We start from the raw sequence: 19,951 nt of genomic DNA on the forward strand, positions 1-19,951 counted from the left end.
TGATAATTACACCCAGTGACCATTCACAATAGTTTTTTACAAATAAATTGGCCATGACATATTGTCTTACCAAAAAAGGGCCAATGGCCACTCGGCTGCAAATGTTTCTTCAGCCTTTTGGCCATTTGCTTTCTTAATTAAGAAAAATAAATTAATGTGCTACTTAAAGAAAAAAAGACCGTTGATGTAATTTTTTTCTCCTTTTTTATTTTTTCCTTTATAATTGTTTCACTTTTGTGGAAAAAATGAATATTTATGTCGTTTTATTTTTTGTTTATATTTTTATTTATTAAGGTGAGAATGCATGATAATCAAATAAATATCGATACATGATTATACACATTTATACAGTATCAATATATTATATATACACTACATAATTATTTATACATTATATATACATATTTATACACATTTATACACATTTATACAATACCGATGTATTACATATACACTACATCATTTCTTGTACATTATATATACATGTTTATATATCATTTATACAATATTGAGACATGTTTATACAATATCGATAGATTACATAACTATTTTTAAAAAAATAGATACATTACATATACAATATATAATTGTTCGTATATTATATATACATATTTTTACATAATTTATGCAATATTGATAGATGAAAAACATTTCATAAAATTTTTTTGAAAAATAAAGAGAGGATATTTTTTATTTATAAAAATGTATCAAATCTTCTGTCGGTACTCTTATAGCAACAACTTCTCCATTTTCTATTGCTTTCTTCTCTGCGCTTTTGAACTCTCACTCTTCAATTTTTCTGCGCTTGCTGCCGCTCGTGTTGTGCGAAAACCAACAACACCACGAGGTGCGGAATACTCAGGCGAGCAAACCCCAGTTAGCTCCTCTGAGATCTGCTCAGTCACGCGCTCTTACGCGCCTTCAGAAGTCACAGATCTGCGTCACCACGCGCGTCACGCGCTGGCACGTGTAGCAATTTCCGTCCAATTTTTGACTTTATTTTTTTGCCAGTGTGGTCGCCTCTGCATTTCGAGGCTGATCATATATTTATATTTTGATTCCGTCCAGATTCGGCAGTCAGATCTTCTAAAAAAAATCAGATTCCGCATCAAGGACATCTCCTTTTTTCGGCATATTTGTTTGGAGAAGATATGTTGTTTCTTCACTGCTGGTCCATAGCTGTTCACTACATTGCCAGTCATCACGTGCTCGTTCCCATACCGTTCTGGATTTACTGATTGGCCTATTGTTCTTAATTTTTGTGTGTGCATTGTTCTTAGTTACTGACATATTTATACATGTTTATACAATATCGATATATTATATAACTATTTATAAAAAATCTATATATTACATATACAATACATAATTGTTTGTATATTATATATACATATTTTTACATAATTTATGAAATATTGATAGATGAAATTTTTTTTGAAAAATAAAGAGAGGATATTTTTTATTTACAAAAATGCATAAAAAAAAACAGACAAATTTTTATTTATTTATTTAAAAATCAACATTGCAAAGAAAAAATGAAAAAGAAAAAGAAAGCAACCAAAAAAAAGCCTAATGGCATTGGACTGAGCAATGATTTTTTTTTTTGGCTATTTTTTGTGTAAATAAAATATCATTATATTTATTATAAATTAATTAGTTTATTATATATATTTGAAATTGTCTTTTTATTTTTTTAATTATTAATTGCTAATTAATTTTGGGCTAAAAGTCTATTCTATAAAGTCTAATGTGTTTGTGGGCTAAATTTATAGTAATTGGCTAGGCCCAAATATTCGGTCAGAGCATCATCACTGCAATTGCAACGCCAACGCCGCGCTTTATCTCCTCTTCTGGAACTCTCTCTTCATTCCTTTCACTGTCTCTCTCATTCTCCATGGGCTCATCTTCTACACTCTCTCTGTGCTCTCATCCAACGGTATTTTCCTCTACTTTTTAGCTCACTTGAACTTAATCTTATGACTAAATTCTCACTTTTTTTTCTCCTTGTAATTTTAGGTGAATTTTGAATTTAATCCTAGAAAGGCCGGATACGGATTGAAGAAATCATTGAACAGTTCATCCAGTTATTGTTTGATTCATATTTCGCCGATTTGTATCAGTAGTAGAAGAAGAAAATGCTTGCAATTGAGACGTGTAATTGTTAGAGCTGCTTCATCGTCTAATACTGGTCCGAGACGTTCGACGAATTCTCGGAGAGTTTATAAGGAATCACAAGCTCAAACGCCAGCAATACCTGTTGACCGAATTGTTTCGTTTGCTGTGCCCACTGGTGCTTTTGTGGTTATCTCTTTTGGTATTGACATTTTGCCTATTTTCATCTTTGATAGCTTTAATTTCTTATGCCGAATTGAGAAGTATTTTGCGTTTGTGTACTTTCGGGTTTGAGCAATAAATAAGAAAAGGAGTTAAAAAATTTACTTCTTTCAATATATGTAACACCTTTGACACGAAGTTTAAGAAAGGTGACATTTTTTTGACGGATTAAAAAGGAAAGTGTTCCACATAAATTGGGACGGATTAAAAAAAAAGTGTGCAATGTTTGCTTTCCATTATGTCGCTGTAATGGTTTTTAGTTTCTGTTTTCCTTGCTATTGGGATTAGTTTTGCATCTTTTTGCTTCTAGTTTAAGCTCAAATGCAATGTACCTTATTTCTGTGGCAAAATAAATGAAATTGCAAATGGTAAATTTGACATTCTTGCTCTTGTATTTTTCACAATGCCACGTTAGTGGCAGGCAAGACTTCAGTATTTGGGGTAAGGGTCTAACGTAACTGGTTTTCCAGTTTTGGAGGATACTGGAAGAGTTCAGGATTCATGCGGTCTTGTGAGAAAATTCTCAACTTACTAGAAAAGTTTGAAGTTATTGGAGTGCTTGGCAATACGACAGAGACCTGGTATTCAACCATGAATGGAGAACTAAAGGCTCTTTATATGGAACCTTTTAAGTAGTACACCCTGCAACGGATTACCTCTTTTTGTTGAGTTATTCGTGACTAAGAAAATGAGTGAACACAGTAATGTTTCAGCATTTAGAGGCTTAGATTTAAAACTTAGAAGTGCAAGGCACCTTACAGCCGAACAGGATTGCCATTTTCATTTTGCAGCCTTTTGATATCATTTTAGATATTCTGCTGCCTGCACTCGTATTGACTGAGGGACACTGACCTCTTTTTTAGGTTCCCAGTTGTTGCAATCATTCTAATTAATTTAATATGTTTTAATTATTTGATATAAATTTACCATTGAAAATTATCTTTCCTCTTTAAGAGTCATTTTCTAACAGCTTTTGAGAAATAGGTGCTGCAACTTCACTAATTCCTTCTCTTGAACCAACTCTTTGGTTGTAAAGCAGCTTGCTCAACAAGACCATAAATCTGGTTTTCATCTTTTTGTTTCCAAATGTAGTTCTATGCTTGAGGGACATGTAGTGTGTGGTTATTTTCTTTTTATTAATCAGTGAGAAGTGTGATGATGACTTGTTCCACAACTTATGATGTCCTTGTTTAACTGTCTCTTGAAAGTCAAGACTAGGAAGAGTGCTCTTGTTCTTTTTAGTTATTTTACTGGTGAAAGTTAATGCAATATTCTTAATATTGTGTAAAAAATATTCTTAATGATGATCTTATATTGATTAAGAATCCCAAAGATTAGGAAATTATCCTTATTATTGTAGGTTAAAACTCCTATTTAAGGAGTCTGCTTGTATGCTGTTAAGCATCAATTAAAAAGAAGAAGTTGTTATTCCCTTTTCAGATGTTATAGATCTTGGTAATGACTTAAGTAATTTCTGCCTATCAGTGCACGGCGTTATGCTAATAGTTCAGCTGGACTTTTCTTTCCTTTTTCTGTTTTACTAATAACACTTCTTTCTTCCTTTTTTCCCTTCTGGTGTCACTCTCATTCTGGTGGCACTGCAATTCTTTTTTTACTTCTTAAGCTACACTTTAGCACCAACCCGAGTTATGCAGATGATATCCTCGAGATTTAATTTAGCATATTCCTTCCGGTGGTTGAATTATAGATTCCTTTACATATGTGCTGCAAAAAGCACTTTCTTTCATTATTCAAATACCAGTAACCTTTTAGAAGAAAAAATTTCAATGCTGCTTTTCTTTTCCATGATCATTCACTACTAATGAGACTATTCAGGTGACTGTTTATGTTCTAATACCTTTCTAGTTATTTCACCATCTTGAATTTGAAGGGGCATGCTTGACGTTAAGTGAATCGGTAAAACATATTGTGTAAAATATTCTTAATAATTATGTTTTAATAATTAGGATCGTGGGAATTTAGTAAACTTTCCTTCTTAATTTAGTTCAGAATTTCTATATGAGGAGCTCCTTGAATGCGGTTAAACCTTTAGTTACAAGAGCTCATTTCTCTCTTCTTGTTTTACACTGTCAAATTCTAATAGAAAGTTAATCAACCACTGGTATCGTTACGTCTAATTTGTCTTAACAGTCAAAGTTTTTACAGATCCATCTCCAAAGATGTTGCTCCATACTTATATTCTATATGATGCAGTTGAATTCATCTTTCAGTGTCAATTACCTCTACGAATCACTTCCGAGCTCTTTCTGCCCGAAAAATTGAGGAGCTGCTTAGCTTGCATCTGTAGAAAGAATAAATTTCTTAGTTTTACACATTGTTGCTCTGGTTCCATCATTGACTATAGGCCCTGGCCATTTCTATTGCTGCACCCTTCCCAACGAACTTGTTACAAGTTATATCCTTCCAACTTTGAGAATGTGGCTGCTAGACTGAAGATCTTCCTCCTATGAATTGTGATTGGAAATAGAGATCTTGTGAAGAAGGAAAAATCTCTATATCGTACTAATCTATGTGTTCAGTTGACAGTTTTGTGGAAGCTGGTGGAGAAAGTTCTTCTACCCAAACCAGCCAAGACATCAGAAGAAAGTAAATCTACTCAGGGATTGAAGTGGTCCATTGCCGCTGGGACAAACTTGTTGCCTGGTTTTGGTGCAAAGATTGAAAGAGAATCCAAGCTGAGGCTTAATGAGTTTGCTAAGGAGCTTAGATCTTTCAGCATTGTTGACATGTCAGGTAAAATTTCAGTCAGTTCTGGCTCAGCTGTTTCAGCTATTAAAATTGGTGTTCGTCTATGCTAAATGCTTTCATAATGGATATCTTCCTTTTTTATACCTTTGATCAAGAGCCTTCTATCATTTGTAGTTTTCAGAAATGTGATGATGATGTTAAAAGATTTGCCTTAACTTGTTAAATTTTTAATTCCCACCTTCTTAGAAAGTTAAACATATAAAGACCAAAGCTTTACCTTGATTTATGATTTTAAAAAAACATGTTCTGCATACTGATAGTGTCTGAAGGACATTTTCTAAACTTGTTTCATTTATAAGCTTCCCCCACCAAGTGCGCAACACTCTAAAACCAAAGTTTTGCGGCATCTTCCTTGTATTGTGATTCTACATGCTTTGCATACTGATTAAAGATTAAAGTTGCAAGTCACAAGAGGTATTGGATTGAATGTTTTAGGCTTTGGCAGGTCGTAACTTTGGAGATGAGGGGCTCTTTTTCCTAGCTGAGAGTTTAGCATATAATCAGGTAATGTCCCCCCACCCCCCCACCCCCCACCCCAACCCCCCCTTCTTCCTTTATCTGTGTGGAGTATGTCATTATTTATTATGAAACGTATAACCATGGTCTATCTTTTTAATCCAAGAGGATGAAGCCATGATGCTGTAATGTAGACAAGTAACAATACAATCTTAGCTTCTTTTTTCCCCGGAATAATATTTTTGGGCAAGTTTGGTTCCTTTACCAATGTACACTGCATTTCCTTGCATGTGATTTCCAGACAGCCGAGGAAGTAAACTTTGCTGCTAATGGAATAACTGCAGATGGATTGAAGGCCTTTGATGGCATATTGCAATCAAATATTGCTCTAAAGACTCTTAACCTATCTGGAAATGCTATTGGGGATGAAGGAGCCAAGGTAATGCACAGATGATATAGGTGAAAATCCAAAGGAGTGAGTTCTTGGAATACAGACGACTAATAAGCAGATCCTAACTTTCCCTTTACACTTGCTTAACTGTTATACCAATTTAACATGTATATTTATGGTCATGCTTTGCATTGTATTTCTCATCTCCGCCTTGGCACTTCAGGATCAATCACGACTATTTGGTTTTAATTTTTGTTCGCAGTGTCTATGTGATATACTGGCAAATAACTCTGGTATTCAAAAGCTCCAGCTGAACAGCACTGGCTTAGGAGATGAGGTCTGAACATGCCCTTAGCATTTAATTAAAGTGCTGTTGCTAACTTGCGATAGTATTTTCTGCTTTCTGGTATATTATTGCCTAAATTTCTCTGCAATGGTTCGTCTGAATTTTGCAGGGAGCCAAAGCCATCGGTGAAATGCTGAAAAAAAATGCAACCTTGCGTGTTCTTGAACTAAACAATAATCTGATTGACTATTCTGTATGTTATTAAGCAGAACTTGTAATTTGTATTTCCTAGTTATTAATTATCTCATTTCTGATGGGAAATATGTTTGATCTGAATATGGTAATAGGGATTTTCAGGTCTTGCTGGATCACTTCTTGAGAATAAAACTTTACAATCCTTGCATCTCAAGTAAGCAAAATTTATTCTGCTGTCTTTCTGTGCCCATCCTCAGTTGTCGTATGTCCAATTTAGCAGTTAATTATTTGTTTTTTCTTTATTGGTGTGGAGGGTGGGGGTGGGTAGAATGAAGTGGATTTTAATTTGTGAGGGAAGGCATATCAATCCCTTATGTCTTTTAATTTATGTGCTTTAATTAACTGTTCAGCGGCAATTATGGTGGCGCTTTAGGGGCTGCAGCACTGGCAAAAGGCCTGGAGAGCAATAAGTCTTTGAGGGTACATTTCTAATCAATTCCTTCCTCCCACTGAGACCCTTCACATTTTGCTCTTTTTTTTGTTCTTGTAGTTTGACTTAGCGAATAATTGAGCTTTTTGTTAGCCTTGATATCTTGCTTCTGTGTCATTGGACTGTTTATTGGTATTTAACTTCTGCACTCATGTTTCCATTTTTTGGGGGGAAACAGCCTCTCTACTTCCACGGGGTATGAGTAAGGTCTGGGTACTCTCTCCCCACTCCCAACCCCACTTGTGGGATTACATTGGGTATGTTGTTGTTGTTGTTACTCATGTTTCCATTTGATTGTATAGAAGAGCTTTTCTTTTCAAAATCTTCAATTTCCTCTGTGACTGCTGACATTGGGATAAAGTGTTAAATGAGCTAATGTTATTAAATAAACTTCTTTGGGTAGTTTCGTAATGTTCCTCATCAATGATCCGAGGTTGAAGCTAGATCTGTTCCGCCCAAAAATGGGAATGGGACTGTTTACATATTACTGTATATCATAAACATACACCTGTATATTCAAATGTGTTTGAAAAGATTCTTTATGTGCAGGAACTTTATTTGCAGGGGAACTCTGTTGGCGATGAAGGAGTACGGGCATTAATCTCTGGCCTATCTTTGCGTAAAGGTTTGCTCATGGGATATCATTAACCATTCTCTTTAAACATATATTGGTATTGTTTCCTGTGCATCTTTTTTGGAAGGTCACCATCATGTCTGCAGGGAAACTTGTCTTACTTGATCTTGCCAACAATTCAATTACTGCTAGAGGTGCATTTCATGTTGCCGAATACGTCAAAAAAAGCAAAAGCTTACTGTGGTTGAATCTCTATATGAATGACATCAAAGATGAGGTAACTGAACCACTTAGAACTTTCACAGTTTTTTTCCTTTGTAATGTAGAAGACTCTTCTCAGCCTTGTCCTTCTCACTGCAATCAGTAGACTCTCTTGATCTATTTTATGGTTTTATTTTATGTAACAGAAGCAAAGAATGAGAAAACTCGAGTTTTTGTCAAATTGAAACCACTAAAATAAGATAGAAAAGATTTTTGGGGAAGAGGGTAAGGATTGATTGTCGAGAAAAACAAAAAGAATATCTGACTTAGTTAGAGCTGAAGGTGATAGTTGAGTTGTTCTTGAAACCAATCATAAGGTTAAATCACATGGTTAAGAAATTTCTAATGGTACTTAACCATTTAAAGAATATAATTTCGAGACTATGTTTAATCACTTTGGGATCTTAACCAGAAGAAAATTAGAAGGGTTGCATGGTGTTGGATGAACTGACGTTTCTTTAAATTTTGTCAGCAGATCAGGAAGATAAAACTCAAATAGACCCAAGTCTGTAGGGGTAGCTTTAATTTTGTCCTTCAAATAAATATGCATATGGACAGACATATTAACTTTGTAAAAATGAATACTTATATAGGTCCTGCCCAACTTTTACGTTAATATTTTAACAGTGAGAAACCTAACTGTGTTCCTCTTGGATTAGATTAGAACTGTCTGCATCCACCATAATTAAACTGGGTTCATCCGAGTCAAAAGGAAAGCTTTGTGGTCGAAGGAGAAAGGTAAAAAGATTGATGATTGGAGGAAATTGGTACGGACTCAGTAACAGAAGGTTAAATCTGTTGTGAAGAGTTCCAAGGGTTTTGGACTGCAAAGAAGGAGTTTTTTCAGAAATTAATGGGGTTGGGGTTGCAATCGGCAGGATATTGCTCAGAAGCACAATTAACTTTCTGCCAGAGAAGAGCTCATGTGCTGGCAACATCAGATTGAAACATAGTCAAACTGAATTCAACCATATTCTTGGTAGATTAGACCAAACTAGCTATTGTTGATTACCCATTCCGGAAACTTAAGGCTATGGATTACATCGACAGAGTTCCTACAAGCAACAACTCCTGCAAAAGAACTTGGGAAGAACTTCTCCCTAAGTTAGCTGGCAAAAATTTTTACTGCTTTCATTTGTGTCAATAAACTTCACATGTAATCCATAGCCTTAAGTTTCCTACTTCAATACAACCCAGTTTCTTTTAGTTGGTATGTGATTTCCTTGGTGTTGAAGATTAAAGACGAAGGTTTTTTGTTTTAAGTGAAAACACAAATCACATGCTTTTCACTTGAGAAACTACTGTTAATATTTGACGTCAAATTTGGGAAGGACCAAATGTGTCCATTTTTTGCAAAACGAAGGATTTATTTTATCCACAGTTATGCTTGAAGGATAAAGTTTAACCTGTCCCCATAAATAAGGGATCTTTTGAGTTTTTACGTCGCAGATCCAGACTCGATCTCTTGATATGCATTGACTTTTCCTTCTTGTTTTTCTCCATTCACATCATATTTATCAGGGAGCTGAAATGATTGCAGAAGCTTTGAAGGAGAACCGCTCGATAACTAATGTTGATCTTGTAAGAATTGTTTCTTCTTTTCTATTTTATTTAATATTTCTTGTTTTGTTCGCGGAGGAGGTTGGGTTTCTTAATCTTATCTGAGCATTATTTTCTATTTACTCTTATGGCTGGAATTCTGCGAATTTTACAGGGGGGAAATGACATACATGCTAAGGGTGTTAGTGCCATAGCAGAAGTTCTGAAAGATAATTCTGTCATTACCTCCGTGAGTTCCATCAAAAAATGTCTGCTTTTACTGATTTATTGGACCAAATTGAATACATTATACTTCAAATTTTTCACAAACAGTTAGAACTTGGTTACAACCCAATTGGACCAGAGGGGGCAATGGCATTAGCAGAGGTACTCAAGTTTCATGGAAATGTAAAAGATCTCATGCTTGGTTGGTGTCAGGTAATCCATGGATTGTTTCGTATGTGCCCCCTCTTTAGCGAACTCTTTTAGCATCCTCAATTGCTCATCTAATTTTGTTGCAGATCGGAGCCAAAGGTGCAGAATATTTTGCCGATATGTTGAAGTACAATAGTACCATATCAACTCTAGACTTGCGAGCCAATGGACTTAGAGACGAGGTTTTAATTCAAAGTTTATAGTTCTTCCATTCTGTGACAATCTTTAATTTCCCTGAAAGTACATAACGATTTCCTTTTTCAGGGTGCAATCTACCTTGCTCGGAGTTTAAAAGTGGTGAATGAATCTTTGACGATACTCAATTTAGGGTTCAATGAAATTAGAGTATGCAACTCTTTTCCAGTACAACCACCTGTCTTGATAAACTAATCATCTTGCATTAACTTAGTTTCTCTTGCGCGCAGGATGAAGGTGCGTTTGCTATTGCTCAAGCACTTAAGGCAAATGAAGATGTAAGACTCACATCTTTAAATCTTGCTAGTAACTTCCTCACCAAATTAGGACAGGTAACTTCAAATGACAATATTATTCTCTCTTTTTTTAGCTGTTTTACGCAATTTTTAGTTTCTTACAATATCTGGATGGATTTTCAAATTTCAGACAGCTCTCACAGATGCAAGAGACCACGTGTTTGAGATGACTGAGAAGGAGCTTGCTGTTATGTTCTAAATACTACATTCCATAGATCAGATACACTTTCCTCCTCTCATTCTTGAGGTTGGGGCAAGGCTGCATAGATGAGGATTTTGTTCTATTCTGGGGGGGAATAGAATCACAGCCTACCATGATATTCTTAGGACTCCCACCTTAGTTCCCTTCTGTGACTGAATCATTTTGAGCGCGGAACGGTGGAAATTTTGATATGGGGATATATACTCTGATAATTAAAAGAATTTTCCTTTTTTAAATCTTTTTTCTCTTGATAACGTAAGTGGAATGTGTATAGAGATTACTTCTATTGAGCATTTCAGATTCATTCTTTGGTTTGAAACTCTCTTTTGAGTTGTTTTTCTTTCCCTGTGATCTTTAAGCCTATTTGGTGTTGCAGGACAGAACTAGCTACCTTTTTGTTTGTCATTCAACTATTCTGATAATTGTGCTGTGCTCTAATGCTTATCCATCCCCTTGAAAAAATAACAGAAGGAAAAGTAAAAATAAAGGGAAGTTTACTGAAAATCCATTCTGTCCAGGGTTAAAAAGATCCTGAAATATAAGCATAACCTGTGAGTCTTTGAATTGAGTTATTCAAAAGGACAACAGTAGAGGAATGGTAAAACATTTATCTATATCAAATGTTTATACCAAATTAAGTAGGTTAACTTTTGTAATTAAAAAATAACGTGAGGAGATATACAACTTAACCTTGATTTGTGTTAAGAGTTTTTATATAAAAGAATAAAGATTGTATTTATTGATGTGATTTAATTATTCTATACAAATAATTTTTTAGTTGAAGGATTTTTATCCAGATTCTTGTCGGGATAATTGCCTTGCATTGCTTTACTGAGAGACAAATTGGATTTTTTAAAAGGATAGTCTGGTTCATAAAAATATTTTGCATTAGTTCAGATCTAAAGAACTATTGCATCCTAAAAAGTGTGACGTAAATAATTTATTATAATACAAATATTCAAGATTACTTTGAACAAAGTGTTTTCACTTTTCAGGACAGAGCTAATGCATAAAATGTGGCTAAGCTCTCTAAATGACATGTCAAATGAATGTTCTAGAGGCGAATTCAAAATTTTAATTAAAAATTTATCACAATAATGATTCCTCTCTTTTCTTTTGAATCTCAAATAAAAAATCGATCTTGCCACACATAAGTTGAAATGTAGAGAATAATAATAATTAATAAAAGTGGGATGATAATTATTGTATTTTTGTCTCCTTGTACGTACTGCTCCCTTTTTTTGAGGTAGTGCTGCAGATTTTGAGCAGGCTCCAGTTAAAACATAAGATCACTACGCGGTTTTAAATGTCATCTTTTGATTTCAATGGTCCACTCTTTTAATTGTTCTTTTCTTCTTTCTTTTTTTATTTATCAAATTTTTAATTGATTCGAGTGTTTATAAAAAATAACTCTTTATTTTTATAAGATAGAAATAAGATTATGTGCACATTATTTTTTTCATATAATTATAAGATTACACTGAATATGTTAGTAAAAATTGGATGGATCACTGATTTTTCCTCCTCACTTCATTCAACTTTCTTACCCAGTGCCGCCGAGAGGAATCGGAGTTTACATAATTTGTTTATGAGAAAAAACCCACAGGATTTTAGCTGGCTCTTCTCCCCCCCTCCCCCCTCCCTCCCCTCCTTTTTTTCAGATTTTTTAGTACAATTTTCAAGTACATCAATATCTTTTTTATAAACTAGCCCACAATGGTGCACTATATAGTGGTAAAGTAATAAAATGATTTTGCACATTAAAAGCATCTTGGACCATTTGGTCATAGATTTTGAATTATTTTCATTTTTTGACAATGGATTTTTTTTTTTTTAGTTTTTTAGCGATTAGTTTTCAAATCTCCAAATTTGCTTTAAATCTGTTTCAAGGTCAAGATATAATCATTAGTTTCTTTTCAAATTTTAAAACTTAATTCAAACTTTTATATTTTATAAACAAAATCATAGTTATTACTTCAGATTTGTTTTGCTTGATTTCTATGAACTTACTTCAGATTTATAAACTCATGCCAATATATAAGATCTCTAAGTATTTCATCAATCAAACTTCTCAAATAATGTTACATTTCTGTTCAAATTATTATAATTCTTCTTTTTGGGGGGTGGGGGAGCAAATATATTCCCAATTGCAACCCACATAAGATGTGATAGCCACTTAGTAAAGTTTCTTAATTCAACATCTTTACATTGAGTCTTTGTTTTGGCACCAACAAAGATTATAGTGGAGTCCTACCTACTCTTTCATTTTTGATCAAAAGTTTTGAATTCGAACTTTTTTGGGTACGGAATCGTCTTTGTTAGAGTTCTTAGGAAATGCTTTACCCCAATATGAGATTTTCCAATGTGAATTCAAATTTAATTAGGCTTCAATATGAACACCGAACACCAAACGACAAACCAAAAAAAAATCTTTGTTTTGACATGCCACAATTGTTGTCTGCTGTTAGCCTCAATCCCGTTTCCAGGACCATTGCTTTGAGTTTCGAGCCCACTGAAGCTTGTAAATTTGCCAAAAATAGAGAAATATCCTTATAAGTTATATAATATAGGAGTAACACTTGAGAAAAATAAGATTGGTACCACTTTTAACACTTATATTAGTTAATGTCCATTCAATTTTTTTAATTTAATTTTTAGGGTTAGAGTACAAATAAAGCAAAAAGTGATGGGGTCATGGGCCTTTCTAGTATTCTTGAAACTTGGGGATAAAAAAGATTGTGGAGATATGGATTTATTTAACATTTTAAAAATTTGTGGATAAAATATAAATTTATAGAAGTATATTATAATTCCAATACACTTATACAAATATTATTCTATTATTTTTAAATATTAACATCAGAACTTTTGCATACTTTTCAATCAAATCTTTCGTTTATTTTCTTGAAGTTTCCCCAACCTTTTGATCTTCTCCATAAGGAAACCTTTTGGAAAACAGAAGTTTTTTCCTTCTTCTCCAACCAAAAGACCTTCTATTGTTGGAACCGTAAACCTTCCATCATCGTTCCTTACGCTACTGGAGAAAGAAAAGCCAATTGGTTTTGTATCAGAAGGTTATGCTACAGGAGAAAAAATTGAATCTTCTTCCCCTTGGTAAATTAAATCTTCTTCTTAGGTAAGTTTTTCGAAAAGTTTTAGTCCTGTTTTTTTTTAAAAAACTGTGGTAGTGTAATAAAAGTTCGAGTTTTGCTTAACTTGGTAAAAATCTAGAGAAAATCCGATCCCTTGAAATGTTTGCTGAGATTTGATCGACTTTAATAGTGTTTCTTGTTTATACATTGTCGATTTCTGTTGGAACTGCTCTTACTACTGATTTTGCATGTTATATTTGAGTCTGATTGTGTTAATAGATTAGTGGTCGATAAATTTATTTTTGCTTGTAGATTAATAAGGTATGGCTAAAATCAGAGGTGGCGGCACTAAACAATTAGCTTCTGTTGCTTCTAGAATTAAGAAACGAAAGTTTGAAGAAAATTTGAAAAGTTCAAAAAAGAAAAAAATCATAGTCGAAGAACTTGAGCCTAACTCAGAATCAGGGGGAACAATGGAGGAAATTGATAACTATCAAGACAGTAGTGCCCAGGCTAGTAATGATATTGAGTTTAGTGAAAGAAAAAGTGAGAGCGGAGATTAGAAAAATAGTAGTGATACCCATAGTTGAGATGAGGAGGATGATCCCTTGTCCCTGCCAACTTGTGCAAAAAATATTTCTGGTAAGTTGTATGATCCATTGACTTGGATAGATGAGCTAGGATGTTTCCTGTGAAGATTTCTGTAAGATCACGGATGCGGTTTATCATGACTTTAGGAAACTTCTGATTGAAGAAAATCTGTATAAAGACTTTAAAAGTACTCGCTTTGGACATTTGAGACATATTCCAGATTTTTTCAAGTTCAATGGACAGATGATTCATTATATGTTGTTGAGACGTGAGAAAAATGATAAGAAATTACATGAAATGTGATTTTGTGTGAATGATAAATCTTCATGTTTTGGTTTAAAAGAATTTTCGTTGATTACGGGGCTTAATTGCTCAGCATACCCCAGTCAATCAAAATTGAACAAAGACCTTCAAAAAGGACAAAAAATTCATTTCAAGGTGACAAAGAACAAAAGCATCACTGCTAAAAAGTTGATGAGTTTAATCAAAAGTAACGGATTCAGTAAAGAAAAAAATTGAAGTGCTCTATAATTTGGTTTGTTCATTTGGTGTTGCTTGTCCATGATCTATCTAAAATTGTGGATTCAAACCACATCAAGATGAAGGATGATTTAGATTTCTTCAAAAGTTATTCATGGGTCAAAGAGTCTTTTCAGTTAACATTGACATATTTGAAGAGAAAAGTTAATTTGAAGAAGCAAAGTGATCTGTACAATGAGAAGAAGAATGGATCATATGTACTGTAATGCTTTCCTTGGGCATTTCTGGTAATTACTATCAACCATGTAGTCGATTTATTAAAGATCATTATTTATTTGTGTAGTACTTCATATACACTGTGTTCTTATTTATGCTTCTATTGATTTCAGGTTTGAATATATGAAGCTTTTCCTCATCTTGAAAAATTTGCTGGAAAGTACTTGGATTCTCCTATACCCATTCCTTGTTTACTTAGATGACACACATTTAAAAGCGATAACATAATCGAAGGTGATCCATTTAAGTACAAAGGTATAAATTTATTTGTTATTAGCTAGCAATTCTTTTAATCTAGTGAATGTTCTCTAATATTTATATATATATTTGTTTTGTAGATTGTGTATCCATACCTTCCTCCGATAGTTCGTGAGATGAAACAGGCATATATGACAATATATAAGCCATATATGAATGAGTTGAAGGAAGCGGTCATCGATGACTTGAAGGACAAATTGAAAGGTGTGACCGTCCTTACATCAACCATCAAAAGCATCGACGATCAATATAAGGGTGATCACAATCCTGTCCAGCCTTGTGATATTTCTATTTCTAGTAGACAGAAAAATGCACCAAGTACTTCTAATGGAAGTATGTGTGACCGTGTTTCCATACTCGAGCAATCAATGATGGAGGTTGTTACTTTTGTATGAGATGAGAGGTTACGGTGAATTGAGAAGAAGAAAGAAGATTCAGGTAAATTAATTTTTACATTATTGCTATTAAATAATTCATTTATTTAATTTGCTAATTTTTTCAAAACAATACAATGCATATGGACATTATACCAGTAATAACAGTTGATGAAGAGGATGCAATGGTCTATGAAGACCTTGAAGCAATTGACAAATACTTTGCAGAAGCAATTGATGAAGTGACACAGGAGAAGAAACAAAAAGAATAAGAAATTGAAGAGGAGAAGTGTCACGATCCAACCCTGTGGGCCGTGACTAATGTTCGAACTGAACACTCGTGTACATATCTGTTATCTATAATCATTTCGCAACAAAAACATGATATGGGACTTAAGAAAATAGAATGTCATCTCGAAACTGTCCCATGTTTATATATTAATGCAACTTGTCTCCTGAGGAGTCATAACATCAAAGATAATATAATACGTAAGCCAACAAGGCTGTCATTTAATGTAGGAACGTCCCATGATATACATATACGCAAGCCGACAAGGTTATCACTACGAATGGGAACATCCCAAAACATAAGTCATACTAGCACAATTAGATAACATCTATATACAACCTACATATATGTCTACAGACCTTTAAGAATATTAACAGTAACATATGACGGGATAGGGCCCCGCCGTACCCATGGATAAATAAATATATACATCAAAATGGTCGAAACCAAAAGTTTAGGCTCCGGGATAATAAAGCACTCCAAAATAGCTGAGTGGAAATTCTAAGTTGGCGGATCTCCAAAATGAGTAACTGTATCTGTGGGCATGAAATGCAGCCCCCCGAAGAGAAGAGGTCAGTACGACATACGTACTGAGTATATAAAGCATAAAATACTATAAAGGAGGTCACATCTGAAGTAGAGATTCAGGAGACAAGTATAATAATCAAGCAATCACCATACCTGTGCCTTATGAAATAAAATCATGCATGATTATATCATATATCATATCAGGCCCATTATGGACTCAGTGAATCTGTCATATATATATGTATCATATTCATCCCATCATGGGGCTCGGTGCCATCACCACATCATCATGTCATCATATCATATCATCGTATATATACCGTACTCGTCCCTCTAGTGAGGGACTCGGTGAACATTGCAGTGAAACTGTGCACAGATTTATACCCGGCCTGAAACTCGGTGAAAGATTAATTAAGGCATGCACGAGTAGAGTAGTGAGTAACCATATACATTTAAATCATCATTTGAGACTCAATAGAATAATTAAAATGAACCATTATTTAAAAATCAAGACAATAGTCATTTCAAGTAACCTTCGATTTCCATTATAAATTATGTCAAATATGGACTATACCGAAGTATGAATTGTACTAAAATATGAATTATACCAATTAGGATGGCTGGAATCATACATATGAGTCAAGACATAACGATATAAATTCTGGAAATCAAGAATATTAGCCCTCCTAGTATATCTATGAATAAGAGCTTCTTTGGAATTTATACATTCGTTGTTCGTTTGTTTCACAAGGTCATGCAAAAAGAAAGAAATGTTAGCTTTATATACCTTTAGCATTTACTTGCACTCAATACGTATATGCTGCCCAATATTGTCTCAACCTATATTAAAACGTTAAGCACTACGGTTAAGCTATGAAAAGGCATAAAACGTGCTTTATCGTTAGTAGGTTATTTCTAAAAATTTGAACAACACCTCCCCTATACCGTTCACTTTCCCCACTTCCAAATCAGCCATACAATCACCAAGCAACATCAACAATCACACATTTAAATACCATGTCAAGACAAGCCAAGATGATATTCAAAAATACCTCGAATAATCCACATAACATTCAACTTTCGTTAATTATCAATATAACGACTACGATGCTATTGGATTATTTCTAATAGGTTGCATCCATCACACCTTATCAAAATGATTTATAACAGCCCACAATCAACCGTACAATGCATAATCATAACTACACTTAATCTTTCAATCCAACACAAGCAACCACACGTTACAACCAATCCATAAATTAATTACAACTCCAACTTGACATGTTGAATGCTTTCATTTTTATTATGTAATCAGCCACAATAATAACCGCAATATTAATAAAAAATAATCCACCATTTTTTGATTAGAACAGCCCCACACGGCCCAAATATTAACATATACAATTCCTTCACTTTTAATACATAATCCATAACAATAATAGTAACAACAACAAACAACCCAATCTAATTCAAGCAACTCCAAATCTGTCCATTTCAACACCAACACTAATCATGGAGTTTTATTGCTTTCAATTCCATTTAATATAATTTAATCTCTTCATTATAACATTATTTGTAAGTTAAGGCAGCCCACATTCATAACATCCGACAACAATCCAAATCCACATACAACTATTACATCTTAAGTCATCTTTAATGAACATAGTCTTAACGTTTTCATCGAAACATTGCTCCAACAACCAACCAACATACAACATAACGTATAATCTTAATTATCATTAATCTTCAAATATCAACAAGAACAACAATAACATATCAAAAAAGTCCCTAATTAACAACCTAAGGAGTCTCAAAACCTTGCGATTACTTGGGAACACACCAAGGAAACTATGTACGATTTTACACCTTATTTCGTACTAACTTTTCTTCCAATTTTCGTGAGACATAGAAGCAGCCACAAGACCATTATATCACCTTATTCATATGTAAATAAGCAACATTATTACCACTAAAATCCTTACAACAACCCACAACAAGTTTAGCTTCAACTTTAACAACTAAATACCTTCATTCTCATCACAAAATCCATATCCATTACAATCAGAATACTAAGCAAAAATTATTCACCATTTTCTGCACCAAAACAGCTCCCAACGTCCCCCACATGTTTCAATCATCAACACCCATATTTTCATACACTCACCACATATTTATCAACTTACACAAGTTTAAATCCTCTAAAACATGTAGAAAAAGATTGAATCTTACTTTAGGCTTTTATGACACAATTTGCTTGGAAACATGAGGGCTTGGTTCATCAATGTTTTTGAAACTCTACTTACTCCATCCCTGTTGCCATCACCATGAAAAATAACCAAGCTTGGAGCTTCTCCATGCTCATCTATGGCCGAGCCTTTCTCTTTCCCTATTTAGAGAAGATGAGAGCTTCTCTCTTCTCTTTACCTCTATGTCTTGTTGAAGAAGAATGAAATGAGTTGGAAAAAGTTTTTGTGGCTGAATAATCAGTCAACAAAGTGATTATATGTGTTGCCATTATCTTGAAAAATTACCACACTTGACCCCTTAATGTCTCCCTCACCCTCTATCTTGGGTGAGCTCTCTTTTTCTCTTCCGTTACTTCTCTCTATCTTCATTTGTTAAAGATGAGAGTTCTTGCTTCTTGGGAGCCTTCTAGAGTTGGAGAAAAAATGTTTTTCTGCAGATGTTTAGTCAACATGTAGACAAGTGTGCTTCCCAAGGATCCTTCTTGTCCCCTACTAACACATGGGCCAATCAGAATTGGCCATGTGGTAGTGGGGGCCACTTGTCATCCCACTATTACTTAATTCATCTCAATTAATCTCAAAATTCTACTTAATAATTCAACTATGGTTAATTAATCCCTAATCTCGACTAATATTTCTATATTGATAGAAATTTGCAAACAAGTCAAGCCATTTTAGAATTCAGAATTAAAAGTCCTTGAATTCATGTCCATTGGCTCACGAATAGTCCAATTCGCAAAATACGAATTATCAAAATTACCATGCTATTTATGAACTGTTTTGAGCCTACTTATAGTGATAAAGGACGGTGGAGTGGTCCTGCCATGTGTCCACCACGTGTCAGGCTCTCTACTTGCGGCCAACGCCTTTGTTCAGTAAATTAGTCATATCTCTTGATTCCGTTATCGAATAAAATTACACGACTATGGTTGGAAAGATAATCTAATTATCTACAATTTTTATTTAGGAGTTTTCCCAAATTCTCAAACCATGATGGCATTATGATCTCTCCAAGTCAGATCACCCGAAAACGTAACTTAAAAGCATCTTTTTGGAGGGATTACACTTGGATTTGGCTCAAGGGTCTTCCTTGAGTTGTGTTTAACTTCACATATATTATCCATATAACTTATCATATGTCCTTTTTATAAAAATCCCATCATGTGGGCTCCACCTCAGCTCACGGTTATGAGGGCTATATATCTTTTAATATATCATTCCAATCATATTGTATGAGCTCCAATACTCATGCTATCCTCATTCCATATGTAGCCTTAGTAACACGAACTTTTCTGGGGTGTAACAAGAAGTTGGAAGAGAATGAAGACCAACAGAATGTTGATGAATAGGAGAAGATAATATGTGAAAAGAAGATAAATAAAAAGAGGTGAAGA

General features: G+C 34.1%; 1 protein-coding gene across 1 annotated transcript; it reads left to right on the forward strand.

The window, feature by feature from the left end:
- The first annotated feature begins 1,791 nt into the window (after window positions 1–1,791).
- Window positions 1,792–10,742, forward strand: LOC129870279 (uncharacterized). The gene is made up of 18 exons (XM_055945001.1): window positions 1,792–1,936; window positions 2,017–2,314; window positions 4,882–5,088; window positions 5,549–5,607; window positions 5,861–5,998; window positions 6,213–6,287; window positions 6,406–6,489; window positions 6,584–6,645; window positions 6,842–6,911; window positions 7,471–7,546; window positions 7,642–7,772; window positions 9,278–9,337; window positions 9,471–9,545; window positions 9,629–9,733; window positions 9,817–9,912; window positions 9,995–10,075; window positions 10,156–10,257; window positions 10,352–10,742. The coding sequence occupies exons 1-18, from the start codon at window positions 1,895–1,897 to the stop codon at window positions 10,418–10,420; spliced, it is 1,830 nt and encodes a 609-aa protein (XP_055800976.1). The 5' UTR covers window positions 1,792–1,894; the 3' UTR covers window positions 10,421–10,742.
- The last annotated feature ends 9,209 nt before the right edge of the window (window positions 10,743–19,951 follow it).

This window comes from Solanum dulcamara, chromosome 10, assembly GCF_947179165.1.
Source record: "Solanum dulcamara chromosome 10, daSolDulc1.2, whole genome shotgun sequence".
Taxonomy (NCBI): Eukaryota; Viridiplantae; Streptophyta; class Magnoliopsida; order Solanales; family Solanaceae; genus Solanum; species Solanum dulcamara.

Bases quoted from the DNA above. Each gene is read 5' to 3' on its own strand.
- LOC129870279 (XM_055945001.1), top strand. From the start codon at position 1,895: ATGGGCTCATCTTCTACACTCTCTCTGTGCTCTCATCCAACG. The intron at 5,608-5,860 runs GTAATGTCCCCC...TGTGATTTCCAG, and splicing joins AGAGTTTAGCATATAATCAG to ACAGCCGAGGAAGTAAACTT. The intron at 9,546-9,628 runs GTGAGTTCCATC...TTTCACAAACAG, and splicing joins ATAATTCTGTCATTACCTCC to TTAGAACTTGGTTACAACCC.